At 44.5% G+C, this 14,698-nt stretch overlaps 1 protein-coding gene across 11 annotated transcripts in view; it reads right to left on the reverse strand.

Annotated features, from left to right (window-relative positions):
- Window positions 1-14,698, reverse strand: part of DEPDC5 (DEP domain containing 5, GATOR1 subcomplex subunit) — a 141,604-nt gene that overhangs the window by 31,545 nt on the left and 95,361 nt on the right. For 6 of the 11 annotated variants that reach the window (XM_047697297.1, XM_047697302.1, XM_047697301.1 and 3 more), the window contains 6 exons: window positions 13,772-13,889; window positions 13,148-13,315; window positions 11,893-12,112; window positions 10,452-10,585; window positions 4,930-5,038; window positions 1,772-1,837 (listed from right to left, as the gene is read on the reverse strand). In XM_047697297.1, coding sequence (XP_047553253.1) covers window positions 1,772-1,837; window positions 4,930-5,038; window positions 10,452-10,585; window positions 11,893-12,112; window positions 13,148-13,315; window positions 13,772-13,889 — 815 coding nt within the window. The remainder of the gene's footprint in view (window positions 1-1,771; window positions 1,838-4,929; window positions 5,039-10,451; window positions 10,586-11,892; window positions 12,113-13,147; window positions 13,316-13,771; window positions 13,890-14,698) is intronic. The other 5 variants (XM_047697303.1, XM_047697300.1, XM_047697299.1 and 2 more) reach the window with 3 other exon arrangements.

Raw genomic sequence — 14,698 nt, forward strand, 5'->3', positions numbered from 1 at the left:
CTGGAAATCCGCCAAGTGAAGCTGTGTGGACTGCTACATTGTTATGGGACTTATAAATAATTCCCTTCTGGCTCAGCTGATTTTTCTTATGTTAAATTCTAATCCAAGTCCAAAACTTTTCACAACAGAGTCTCTTGTTAGAAAGTAAAAGGTTAATAAGTCCACCCTGAGTTTGATTTAAACCAAAAATGCAGCATGCCTCCCACACTCAGAGATCAGAGATTCTTGATTAGAACTCAGAGATCCCCATCGGGATTTGCCCAGGGTGACACAACTCACTGGGAAGAGGCAAGCGCAGACCTCTGAAGACCTGCAGAGACAGGCACAGCATCATCTGACCTCTTAAGAAAGGGAAGACTCCAATGCTCATTACCCCCTTTCCCTCCAGGTCAGAGTGCTAAATGGTACAGGGGCTCAGCCACTCATGACTTGTGTGCCTTTGACCAGGTAATGTATTAAGTCTCAGTATCTTTATCTAGAAAATGGGGTGATAACACCAACACCTCACAGACTGTTGTGAAGACTGCGTGTGCAAAACCCTTTGCACAGTAGCTGGCAGAGTGAGGACTAAATCAATATTGGCTTTCTGAATATCACCAAATAGGGATCCCTTAACCTTTGCCTTTGAACCTCCAAAGTCCTGTCCTCCTTAGTCCACCTCTCTCTCTGCATAAGCCCTGTCAATTATTTTTTTTAAGATTTTATTTATTTGCCAAAGAGAGAGAGAGAGAAAGAACGCACAAGCAGGGGGAATGCCAGGCAGAGAGGCAGAGGGAGAAGCAGGCTCCCCGGTGAGCAGGGAGCCCGATGTGGGACTCGATCCCAGGACCCTGGGATCATGACCAGAGCAGAAGGTAGATGCTTAGCCGACTGAGCCACCCAGGCATCCCTAAACCCTCTCAATTCTTTCAAATCTCTGTAACTAAGTCAATTTCGTATACTTAGGGGCCTTGAAAAAGAGTATAGAGTCCGGTTTCCCTTCCCCGAGGTCCTGTCAGAACAGTAGCAGGGGTCACGAGTCAAGCCTGTTGGTCCTGGATTTAAATCCCAGCTCAACCCTGTACTGTGTAAAGCACAACTTCTTTGTCCTTCAATTTCTCCATGTTATCAACTTACGATAAATTAACTCACAGGTTAGGTAGTGAAAATGAGATGAGAGAATACTACGTGTTTGGCACAGAGCAACTAAAGACTGTTTAGTCTTGGAAGGCCTATGGAGGTCTGGTCCAAACCCTTTATTTGGACTCATTTAGTTAAGGGAAGTCCAGAGGCGAGGCGAGCTGCCCAGTGTCACCCATCGTTAAACCTATGATGAAGCATATGCCCTATTAATAAATGTTTGCTGGTTTTGACCACTTCCTGCCACACTGCTATGAATTTCTCAGGTTGCATTAGGAGGAAAAAAGTAAGTGCTCAGTTCTTAAGAAAGCATATTTCACATTGCTTCTATTAGATGGACAAAACACCTGAAAGGGAAGATGCTGCTGATGTGGCAGAGAATTGGTGGCAACTACGTGGCAGAGAGAGGCAGACTCGGGAAACACGAGCATGGATGCTGACGGTTCCTCTGCTTTCCTGCATTCATCATTTGTATTCCCTTTTGTCGCCACCAACCCGACAGAAGGGAGTGCACACCTCTGAGGCCAAATTCAATTTCAGCTGCTCTTCAAATTCAATTTCAGCCCAAGTCTATCTGTTCAGAGCTGAGCAGAAGCCTTCAGCTGATGGGACAGGCATGCACGGGCTGCAGAGCCCTCAGAGTTTGACTGACCTGTGGATAGAAGGCAGACGATGCTGTGCGCGGGCTGCGGACAAACTCCATAAAGAAGGCCCCGTCCTGAAGTCAGAGGAGGAGGAAGCAGCGGCGGCAGCAGCAAATGCAAGGGAGCGAAGGGACGAAATGTGGACCCGTGGTGAACCATCAGGGGAAGGAGAGGGGTATGAAAGAAAAAAATAAAAATAAAAACGAGGAGGGAAGGAGAGAAACAAGGGCACATGAGGGGAATGGAGAGGAAACAAAAAGAGAGAGAGAGAAGGGGGGGGCGGGAGCGATCCACCCAGAAAGACTATATCCAAATGCAAAGCATTAGCAGGAACGCACACCTTCCCAGGCAGAATGTCCCATCTGTGTGGGAGCAAACACAGGGACAGAAGGTGTGTCCAAGCTCCCTGAGGTCTCATCAGAGCCTTGCTTGGGTGTTGCATCCTCCCACATAGCTCGGAACTTTCTTCAGACCTATGTCAAGGGAGAGGAAAAGGCCACAGAGCTGCTTGGTGAGGAGGTGGGGGAAAGCCTGTAGGGGTCACTTCCTGGCCTCCCACCTGGCTGGGTGACCAGCAGCTCTGTTGGGGAGATACAGAGGTTTGAGGTCTTCAGTTAATAAACATGGCAGCCAGATGGGAGAAAAGGATTCAGTGCAGGCAAAGTTGGGATCCAGAAGCAGCAATACCTTCTCCTCCACTGGTTGTATAACAAAATAACCAAGAAGCTGAAATATACAGTGTCAGAAACATAAGCACTCATAGGATGGGAGACTGGAGGTGGGAGAGCTCTCAAGCTGCCTTCCCTGCTGAACCCTAGCCTTGCGGGGTACAGGATTCCATGTATTTGAAACAAAAATGACTTTCCCAAAGACCCCTCCTTCCATCTTTCTTAAAATCAATAAGTGTCCTCTTGTCCCTTCCAAATACTTTTACTTTTTACACATTATCACTGAAATTCAGAAACGGCACTTGATAAATCTGAAGGTTTGCTTTCTTACAACTTTTCTCCAATTCTCAAAGTAGAATCACTGAACTATGTAAGGGTCCATTTCATCAATACTGCTGCCATTTCCCCATCAACCACTTTGAAGTCAAGTAATAAATCATAGGACTGTGTGGCTGTGGAGATGCAAGTTCAGGGACCACTCTCCGCTTCCTAACACAGGATGCTGACTGGAGACACTGTTGGCATTTCTGAGTATGTCACCCAGAGGTCTTCCCTTTGACCATCTCATAACACCTTCGCTTCCCTTTGATTGCTTGGGGATCTACATCGGCCACAAATGACATCCATGTGGATTTTTAGCATTCATTTGGAAAATGAGAAGAATGTTCTGAACAGCAATCTAATATTTGGCCATTGGTGCATTTTAACCTAACTGGTTGTGGTTCTGTAAGTTCTCTACTTCTCAGGCCTTTCCCAGGGACTAGTTCTAATCCTCAAAGATGGCAATAAGTATGGGTAACAGCCAGTGGGCAGCACGCAGGGCACTTATGCAATCTCATTGTTTCATCCGTGTCCCTTCTCTGCTAGAACATAGAGAAGCAGATGGGGTAATGCTGCTGAGATTGCTGCTAATGCTGAAAAGATTCTTTCTAGACTGACAGATCATTCCTTATGCAGAGACTGCATATCCTTAGGACTGTACGTAAAGCCACTTCCTAGAGCTGGGTGAGCAAACTACAGCCTGCAGATCTGGCTACTGGTTTATTATAGTCTCTGAGCTAAGGGTGGTTTTTAAAATTTTAAATGAATATAGAAGTACCTACATTTAAAAAAAAATGCCTACATAATACCCTTGATCTTGCCTCTTGGCTCACAAAGCCTAAAATATTTATTTAGATTTGACAACCTCTGGTCTAGAGAATATATAAGCTGCCTATAATCTCAGCTGATACTCTTTCTCAGATTTTAATCCCTCCATCCTCACAGGATATATTTATCCCAAAGAAATAAAGAGATGTGGTCAAATAATTATGCGCAAGGGTGCTGTTTGCAGTATTATTTATAATTGTGATACAGTGCAGAATAACTGTAAAAATTTAAGGAATAATTACTAAAATTCTTTTTAAAAATCAGAAACCATCTACATTTTTAACAAAAAAGTAAGTTATAAATGAAGGTCTATCTATATGATGAAATATTATGTATTTTTTTTTAAATCATGTTTTGTTTTGTTTTTTTTTAAAGATTTTATTTATTTATTTGTCAGAGAGAGAGAGAGATCACAAGTAGGCCGAGAGGCAGGCAGAGGCAGAGGGAGAAGCAGGTTCCCTGCCGAGCAAGGAGCCCGATGTGGGACTCGATCCCAGGATGCTGGGATCATGACCTGAGCCTAAGGCAGCCGCTCAACCAATTGAGCCACCCAGGCATCCCTTAAATCATGTTTTGAAAAAATAGTTAACTGACTAGAACATTTTTAAGATATGGAAGCGAAATTTAAAAATACAAATACATATACAGACTTACAAGTATGCAAGCTGGCCACAGTTTTGAAAAATAAAATACATCTATTGAATCTCCTTCATCTTCTAGTGATAGAGACTAGATAAGACAATGCATACATAGTCAGCTCACCTTGACTCCCATACCAGATGATCTCACATTCTGAATTTCCCTGAATGAGTAGACAGAACCAAGTGTATCGGTCTTAAAGGATACAAAAAGCCTGACCTATGGAGTTTTATACTTGCTATTCTATATGAGAGGCCCAAGGCCCCACATTTTGATCTTTTCCCCCACAGGATGCCTCCATTTGACTATATTTCTCAGGAGTTTAAGCAAACAGATAGGAATTTCTTTATCAAAGAGTGAGCTCTCATAGGAGCTACCCCACTAGCTTTCTACCTCCTGTCTGGGAGAGCCAAAGACGTAGCTGAAGGAAAACCAGATGGCCAATTTCACAGCTCAAGCCAGATCTTGGGACCTGACCAATATAGTTTAGCCTGACTGTGTTATATCTGCATTTATCTAGCAGCTAACTTCCGCACAACTTCGAGCAGAAACGGTTTCTATAGAAATGGAAATGCTTAAGAGCGTTCACGGTAGAATTCATCCAAATCCTCAGCACGTTCATCCCTGGATTCGAACCACTCTTCATTTTCCTCTCCAATTCGGGTCCCTGAGAGCACGAGGCAGCTCCCTGCTGGAGTGGCCCCCTTTACCTTTCGTGGGCTGTCCACGTAGGTGGGAGTCATGGCAACGTTGCTGCTCTCAGCTGGCTGGGAGGAGCTCTTGGCACCATGCACAGCTGCCTGCTGTTCTCCTAGACACCTGAAAGATGGAAAAACACGCCTGTAGCTTGCTGAAAGGCCCTGGTAATGGGGCCATGTCAGCCAAGATGAAATGAAGACAGGTCAGCTGTCACCTCTGAAATACAGACTTCTGCTTTGTTTCTCTTTCAGGCCCAACACAATACCCTTAACTGCATTCATTTTCCTGAACAATCACCGGTCCCCCAAGGTAAATAAGAAAAGAGCCCAATTTAAGAAGCACTATGGCAGTACCTATTACTCTGAAAAGTGAAGTAACATGGTGTGAGTGGCTCCATCGGAGAACACCATTTTTTTAATCCACTGGGAAGACTTGTTCTATTTGTATTAAATATACCAGCAGAAGCACATTCTGAAAATTAGGGCTGCATTAACATGGCATAAACTAGATGGGGAAATGCACTGACTCCCCATACATTTTGAAGGTTTACATGTTAATTTTTCAAATGCACACACTTAATATCCTTGCCCTGCCCCCCAGCCACACAAATCTAAAGACACTATCTCATAACCCGAGACAACAATGGTTTCTTAGAACATCTTATCCCTCTCAGCTCTGATGTACATAAAAGCATACTTCCACGTTTATTTTCCTTCATTCTGTACTAAAAATAACTATGAGCTATCATAACTTAAATGTTCCCCCAAATTAGACTGCTTCAACACATCACTGAATTTTTGTTTGGAAGATTCCAGAAGTCTCACATTATATATAGTCTTAAATCTTCATTATTATTGCAAAATATACTTCCTGCAGTGGGCACTCTGAGGCACCGCCCAGATCCTTGTGCTGTGGCCTTGCTATCATGGTAGCTGGGCATACTGTCCAGCCAGCTCACCTGTCAGCCCCTTCGGGGACAGCCCCAACTGCACAGCAGCCTTGTTCAGGCTCTTGCCACACCACCCCCAGCAGCCCACAGACAGTGAATGATCCATGAAGGAATGTGAAGGTGTGGCCATGTTGGTCCACCTGGGCTCATCTCTGAAGGCTGTTCTAGCTCCAGAGGTGGCCCAAAGCTGTCCCTGGGGCTGTGCTGCACCTGGGCTTCTCCCTCTGTCCACTCTTGCTTCCTCCTCCCTCCCACACATGCTGATTCCACTGACTCTCCTTAATAAACATCCTGCATGGAAAAAAAAAAATCCTGCATGTTGAACTCCATCACAGTCTGCCTCCCCAAGAACCCAGTCTGTAAGACTTCCCTACTCTCAAATTCTGACATGTTTGTTACAGATTGTCAAGTAATCTCATACCAGAGATTAAAAATCAGTTTCCACGGTAACCTGTTACACTTTTTTTTCTAGTTTTTATTATGGAAAAATTTCAAACACAAACACAAGTAAAAGGGCTAAGATAATGAGTCCCTACAAATTATATACTTAGGGCCAATTATGACTCATCTATACCCTTTAGCTATACATCCCAATTATTTTGAAGCAAAACTCAAACATATTATATCACCCATAAGAACTTCAGTATGCACTGTATCCCTAAAAGGAAATAACTTGTGAAAAAACACAACCACAACTCCAATACACTTGAAAATTTTTAATTTTCTAATATCAAGTATTTCCTCAACTATCTCCCAAAAATCACTTGTACAGTTTGTTTGTTCAAAGCAGGTTTCAACTAAGGTCCCTACGTTGCAGTAAGTTATGTTTCTTAACTCTCTTTTAAGGTGTAAGTTCCTCTTCATTTCTCTTTATGTCTTTACAATTTATTTATAGAAGAAAGTAGCTCATTTGTCCTGTAAATTCACATAGCCTGGATGGGCTGATTTTCTCCCTTTACTGTTTATCATGTTCCTCTGTGCCTTCTACCTCCTGAGAACTAGAAGTTTTATCTAATGGCTTGAGCAGATTCAGGTTCAATTTTGGGCAAGAACTCTTAAGTGGTCTTGTGTACTTCTATCTGGAGGCCTGTAATGTCTGGCCCTCTCTCTCTGGTGGTATTAATGGCCACTGGTGAACGCTGTTAGATCCAGAAGTTCGTTAAAGATCACACATGGTAATAGTCTATCATTCCTCCTGTACCTATGAGCTGTAATACTGAAAAAGCACAAACCTCCCTACACCAATTACTTTGTTACTCTGAGGTGTAATTCATAGAGGAAAAACAGAACTAATGCTCAATTCTTTCCCATGTCCCTACACCACACTGTCTCTATCACACTGAAGTGTGTTTTCCTCTGAGCTTCATTCACAAATGCACACTGTGACATTCTCTCATACTTCCCCAAGGCTGCAGGGACAGGAAGCCCTGGTTACCACCTCCCCACCCCCTCCCGTGTCCCCTCAGATGCACATGACAATTCCCATTTACTGAGGTGTCTTCCTTGTGGGGACCCGTGGACTAGGAATCAGGGATTCAGAGGAGAGTAAAACCCTGTTTGGAGGCTCCTTGTCTGATGGCTCAGAAGAAGGGGACCTGCCCGAAAACGAGCAGTTCTACTATACATATGTATATGTGAAAGCGTACACAGAGACACACTGCCTTCTGCTGGGATGGGGTTGCCGGCCAAGCCTCTACGGAAGCAGTGACAACTGCTTTTTGGTGGTTTCTGTCCTGACTTAGCTATCATCAGGTTATGCTCATCTATTAGGAGCAGCTGAGCCAGCACCAGCTGCCCAGACTGGTCCCAGTTATGTAGACAATGGGCAGAAGGCTGAGACTTTTGGGGCCTCTATCTTCCACGAGAGTCTGACTAAACATTGACCCCAGATACAGACTAGAAGAGAATCGGAAGAAACACAGTTTATGGTAAGATGGCAGGACTATAGGTGAAATTTTTAAAAATTCTTTTCCATATCGCTATTGCATTGTTTTTCATAATAAACAAAATTGGATCTGCTTAGTGCAGCAAAAGCAAAAGAAAAGCGCACAAATAAAAAACGCTATGTGAGCAAACATTATATAAAGGTCTGGCTCCCTCTGCTCTACCTCCTGCACTGAGAAAACGCAGCAAGTCACCCAAGAGCAGTCATCTGGGGAGAGAATAAGTCTTGGGTTTCTCTGTCCTGCCTATTCCTGGGGGGTTAGCTGAGAGTCTCTCCCTACACATGGGGGGGGGGACATTCCCACCCCAACTACCCTGCTTCTTCCAGTCTAAGCAGAAAGATGCTCCTTGGAGCATACTAAATGGTGATTCACTAACAAATTAAAATAAGATCCCCACCCCCACCCCCAGCTTCACACCCCTCCCAGCAACATATGTTCCTTGTTCTTTTTTCCAGCAGGAAAGATCTGTGATTAGTTACAGGGAGGACCTGCCAGGCGGAGTTCTGAGCTCTTCCCTTGGTCAGACGAAGGTAAGAGGACCCAGTTCCCTCAGTAATGAGCCCAACCTACATTTGCTCTCTTCCTCTCATCTGCCACCCCAGTGTCCCCACCAGGTTCCCTTCTCTCCCTGTGTCCCTTCCTTTCCATTTTTTATCACCGTCTCTCCATCTTCTGTGGCCTTTTGCCTGACTACTGAGAGCCTGCCAAAGAGTCTCTATCTCTTGAGCCCCACGTCCCAGACCTTCCCATACATGGGGCTCATCTCTGAAAACACTTCTGTCAAAGACACTGACTGGATATTTCATGCTATTAAGGAATGACTATAATCTTGTAGACAAATTACAGTATTGGGACTTTTTTTTAAAGGGGTACTTCTCTTTCAGTGATATATACTGAAATATTATAAATAAAGAGATATGATGCTTGAAATTTAATAAAGAATAAAAAGGGAAGGTGAGAACAAGCGAGATATAAATAAGACTGGCCATGAGTTGATAATCATCAAAGTTGCCATGACAGGTAAACAGGGATTTATTATACTAGTCTACTTTATCTGTTTGAAATTTTCCATTAAAATAAAACAAAAAAACTTGCCAAGGATCCCTCTTGCTATGAGAACATGCAAGGATAGCTTGGCATCCAAGTTCCCACCTGTCTGTCCAACTCCACTATGCCTCAAGGTCACTTGACGTGATGTGTGGAAAGCCTAATGGACACAGGTACCTGCTGGACACCACGTGGCCTCTCACACCAGAGAGACAAGGTCTAGCCTCCCCTAACATCTGTACAGGGACCCTCAGCATCCCTTCCTCTATCATTCCATGACTATTTACTGTGCACGTCCTATATTCCAGGCACAACAAACAGCCTCTACTCTCAGAGCACAGGCAAGCCAGGGGGAACATGAGTAAACCCCGGTAGAATTCTGGTAAGGGCTCTGATGCGTGTTGGCCCGAGATGCTGGGAAGCACAGAATCTGAGTTGGCTGGGAGGACAGAGGGGCAGGAAAGGCTCCTAGAGTGGGTGCCACCTGCACACAGAGGTATTTTCTCCTCTTGCCCAAGTTCCCCCCTTGTCCCTCTGTATAGATACTTCCTTTCCTGCAAGGCCAACTCAAATCCCCCCTCCTGTGATGCTGTCACTGCCTTCCCAGGCAAGATGTGGGCCCCACTGGCATCCTGTGAAATGGAGTGCTTACTGTTTATGAAGGGACCACACAAATGCCTAGAGAAGCTAGCCAGGTCACATGCCTGAGGGAACAGGGCAAGTCCAAGACCAGAGGGTGTGCTGGTTTTCCAATAAACCAGGGGGCATGTGCCCATTCTAAAAGACCAGTCCTCCCATGGCTGGGTAGGCACGTGAGTATGCATGCAGCACTATAACTGAGGCTCTTCTATTTCTCAAAAGATTGGATTTTATCTATTATCTATAATACAGTGTTGTGTATATTGTCTATAATATATGGTTTTATATATAATATAATCATGTATCATGTTGTGTATACTATATAATTTCCTGTAAAATCCAGATTTGTATTCAAAATCTCCAAACTAAAAAATGTGGCTCAGCTATTTTAAAAGTATTTTGGACCTTTAGGGCAGTGAAACTACTCTCTAACGGTAGCTACATGTCATTATAAATTTGTCTGAAATCCACAGCATATACACTGGATGATGATGATGTGTCAACGCAGCTTTGTCAATTCTAACAAAGGGACCACTCTGGAGGGTAGTGTTGACAATGGAGAAATCAATGCAGGTGTGGGAGTCAGGGTGTATGTGAGAAATCTCTGTTCCTTCCATTCACGTTTGCTTTGAACCTACAACTGCTCTAAAAAATAAAATCTATTAAAAAAGAACAAAGAAACAAACAGAAACCTCACTTTGTGGGCCAAAGCAAATGTATCTGTAGCTCAAATTAAGGCCCAAACTGCAAGTTTATAATGTCTGGCATATTTCATGTTATTTGACACTCACCAGGTATTAACCCAGCTTTCTGGCTCATGTATGCATCTTTTTCTTAAGTTCAGGTTCCTTGCAGATAGAAATCATATTTCACCCCCACTCACAAGGTGGGGCACTGAAAACCTGTGGAGCCTGCGGGGTGGGGATGAGTCTCTTCCCAAGCAGGCACTTACTTCTGACTGGCCTCCATCTCCAACAAGGCGGACAGAGCTGAGGTTCCCTTCTTCCCAACCGGGGGGCCGGTCGACTCAAGGGAGTGTGTGGCAATGGGCCCGGTCATCTGTAAGCCTTTCATGGCGGTCCCTTTCTAAGGCAGAGAAGAGGAAATAAGGCCATCAGCCCAAGGGGGCTCCCTCAGTGGATGCCACTCACAGCCCAGAAAGTGCCTCCTGCAACTGCTGTGCATCAGGCCCTCTGGGAATCCAATTTACAGAGGCAAGCAACACAGACCCTTGTTATTCGGTAAATGCTGAAAACTGCTTTTTGCTTAAGCTGAAGGTTTGAATGCCTATTGACTCAAAATAAACTGCCTCTTTGAGGTGGATTCCACAGATTTTTTTACCCTTGTCCTGGATCTAGGAAGTAAATAATGTTTTATCTAACTCACAGAAGAAGAAACTGAGTCCCAGAGAAGTTAAGTGACTTATAGTGAATCCCACTGGAGCTGGAGGTCAAGCTCTAATCATCTGGTTTCAAGACCAGAGCTCTTTCCACCATGCATGGTCTTTGGGAAATCTTTTCTTTCTTTCTTTCTTTTTTTTTTTGAAATGTTTCCCATCATAGGCAAGGCTGTGGACAAAGGGTAGCCGGTGTATGGGGAAGAACACTGAACTTGGGGTTAAAAACATAATTGATGATGCAATTCTACTCACACTAAAAAGGAATGAACTACTGAGATGAGGGACAACTTGGATGAATCCCAGAGGCATTGTGCTGAGTTAAAGAAGGCAGCTTCCCAAAAGATTATATTATGTGATTCTAAGCATATGACTTTTGGAAAAGACAACAGTACAGTGACAGAGAACAGATCAGTGGCTGCCATGGGTTAGAGACAGGGGCAAAGTGTGAGATAAAGGGTAGGATGAGGGGTTTTTTGGGGAAGTGATAGAACTGCTCTGTATCCTGATTATGTGAGTCTATATATCTGTTAAAATTTATAGAACTATACATACACACACCCAGAATTCCAGCTCTGCCCTTTATTGGATGGTGTCCTCAGACATATCCCCACCCCATGGGCTTCAGTGTCCTCCCTGGGTAGTGTGTGGGTGAATGAATGCCCAAGGTGCTGGAAATTCCTAAAAGTGATACAACAGTAAGCAAGTATTGCTGCCATTACACTCTTGAGTGACTTTTACTCAGTAACCCAGCAGAAGCAGCTGGACTTGACATGAGGTCTCACCTGGGAAGCACATGAAGGAGCTGTGTGTCCTCAGGGCCACAGAACACTGCCATTGGCCGCCTGGTACCCTATCCCTCCCTCCTTCACCCTACACTGGAGAACACACTGTTCTGGATTTAAGATAAATTGTAGAGTAAATAAACTGGCCAGAGAGAGGCCCCTAAGATAGGAAGAGACCAAGCACAGTCCCCAAGGGGCCCACAAAGCCCTACCCGCATCATGCGATCTGAGCGATGTCTCCTGCGGATTCGGTTCAAACCCTCCACGAAGCGGATAAACCCATCCAAGAGCTGCCATTCCTCCTCGTCTGCCCGGGGCCTGTCCCCATAGATGTCGCAGTGGGCTTCCCCTTCTGTGATGCGCTTTGTGGCAGTGACACAGGCTGGTAGCAGCAGAAAACGGGTCCTCCAGAACTTCAGAGACTCAATTAAGCTGGGAAGGGCCAAAGGGAGAAAAGGGGGTGGTGGTGAACAAAAGCAGGTAATGTGAGCACTCTCAGAACACTGGGGTGGCTCAGTCGGTTGAGTGTCTGACCCTTGGCTTCCACTCAGGTCCTGATCTCATGGTCATGAGATTAAGCCCTGTATCCAGTGGGGAGTCTGCTTCTCTCCCTCTGCCTCTCTAAAAAAAAATTAAGGGGCGCCTGGGTGGCTCAGTGAGTTAAAGCCTCTGCCTTCGGCTCAGGTCATGATCCCAGGGTCCTGGGATCGAGCCCCGCATCGGGCTCTCTGCTCATCGGGGAGCCTGCTTCCTCCTCTCTCTCTCTTTGCCTGCCTCTCCGCCTACTGTGATCTCTGTCTGTCAAATAAATAAATAAAATCTTAAAAAAAAAAAAAATTAAAAAAAAAAAAAGCACTCCCAGTGAAGGTACCATCTCTAGCCTGTCCTTGGAGCATGTATGTGAGGGGTCCTCTCCCCTTGAGTACGTGTTTGTCTGATATTACATCTCATGGCTTCATTTGAAACACAGCTCTAGAGAAAGATCACAAAGGGTACTTTTAATTTACATCCCAGAGATGTCAGGACAGTTCTCTACACCCAGACCCAATGGAGTTGTGGCTTTTTATCACCACAATCATAAATCACACATAAAAATTAAAGATCAAAAATGAGATACCACAGGTAGTTAGGAAAAGGTTAAGAACATGATCTACACTGACATTCCATCGAAGAGGACTTCATCACTGAGGTTTCTGTCATTTCATGGTAAAATGTGCATAACAAAATGTACTATTTTAACAATCCTTCAGTGTACAATTCTATGCCATTAAGTACATCCACACTATTGTGCAATCAACACCACCACCCACCTTGTTGCCGAGTTTCTTAACTAATGCAGATGTGCTTTTGTTCTTCCATGTTTTCTAAAACAAACATCATCTTGTAATCAGAAAAAAAAGGACAGACATGTTCAAAGTCAGGCACACACAAGGTAGCTGGATGGAAAGCCAAAGTATGTTCTCTGACCTGAAGTCCTCAGAGCCGGCAGAACAGATATACTGATCTAAGTAATTCCACTTGTACTCCTCTAGCCGCTCATGGGAGAATTCCACCCAACAAGAGACAAACTCTGAGTCCGAGTGGGAAGGGCAGAGGCTGTAGGTATAGTGGATCTGGGCAGATTCATAAGGGTACCTGAAAAACAAAGGACATGCCCAGAAGTCCAAAAGAAAATCACTACCCTCCCACCCCTTTCCATCTCAATACAGTTAGCACCATCCTTGGCATTCAATCCTCAAGTGTGATAACCAAGTCATCCTGGGGGAACTGGTAATGGAAATTTCTCATTTCTTAAACTCTGTCATTCTTTAATCCTCCCATTCTTTATTTCTAAGGGGTTTGCTAAGAATCAAGCTAAACATTACAAGCTGAGTCAAATCCCTTTTAGAGGCAGGTAAACTACAACAGTAAAATAACCCCAGAAAACAAAATAGTAATTCCAAGAACAGGAAAACCAACCACTCAACCTGTCTTGGTTTTAATAATGTGTCACAGAATTCACTAGGTGCACAGCAGATGTTATAAACAGAAGTTAGGATATGGACACAATTCAGGACAATAGCGGAAAACCTGAGATTTCCAAGGACTCACTTGGGAAGGTAACGTGTCACTGTGATCATCTTATCCTTCAGCGTCACTTTGTGGAATGTTCTGCCCATACTCAGCCAGTACTGATCCTCCTCCTCAGGTCGGTTTCGGGACACAAGGCCTAATAGAGGGAGGGGGTGGAATCATTTCCTCTATCTGGTTGAGGATCATTCCTTTAACAGGCAATAACTTCTCTTCCATATACAGTCAGAAAAGGAAAAACAAAAGAAGCAACTCTTTCTCTTGAGGAACAGTTTCCTGGAAAAGACTTATTCTTGGTTAAAAAAAAAAAAAAGTCCTGAAGTTGGCAGAATTTTCTGTTACTAAGCCAGCCAGCAGCAGACAGAGCCCAGAAGTGCTGACAGCATCCAGAAGACACACTCAAAGGTGAACAGCCTGACTCCTCAGCCTCTGAGAAGGAAAGTTCTGGATTAGATGTTAACGGGCCAAGAGTCAACTCCAGGACTGAAATGGAGCTCCACTCCGCTCCAGCACAAGCTGCCACCCTGGCAGTTGAGGTCTTCACCCCAGGGTGGCGGCCAACCTGGCATCAACTTCAATGACTCCCATACCACACTAACCCTGCTTCAGTCTTAAAGGACTTTCTTCTCCAAACATTGGCTCCTATTGCTTTTTTTCTGCCTTCTCTTCCTGAGCCACAATCAAGATCATATGGGTCATTTAAGGTCAAATGCCACTTCTTCCAGAAAGCTAGCAGATTCCATCCACTGTCTGAATTCTACCCTGGATGTGGCTCCCCATGTGTGTGTCTCACACCCTGCAAACTGGAAGTTCCACAAGGCCGGGGTCCAAATCTTGTTTGTCTTTAAATTTTCCAGAGCACCTGGCAAAGTGCCATGCCCAAAGCAGGTATTTGAAAAATATTAGTTGAACTGCGTTGGGCATCAGAAAGAGGGAAATTATGAGGAA

Source organism: Lutra lutra, chromosome 12, assembly GCF_902655055.1.
Source record: "Lutra lutra chromosome 12, mLutLut1.2, whole genome shotgun sequence".
Taxonomy (NCBI): domain Eukaryota; kingdom Metazoa; phylum Chordata; class Mammalia; order Carnivora; family Mustelidae; genus Lutra; species Lutra lutra.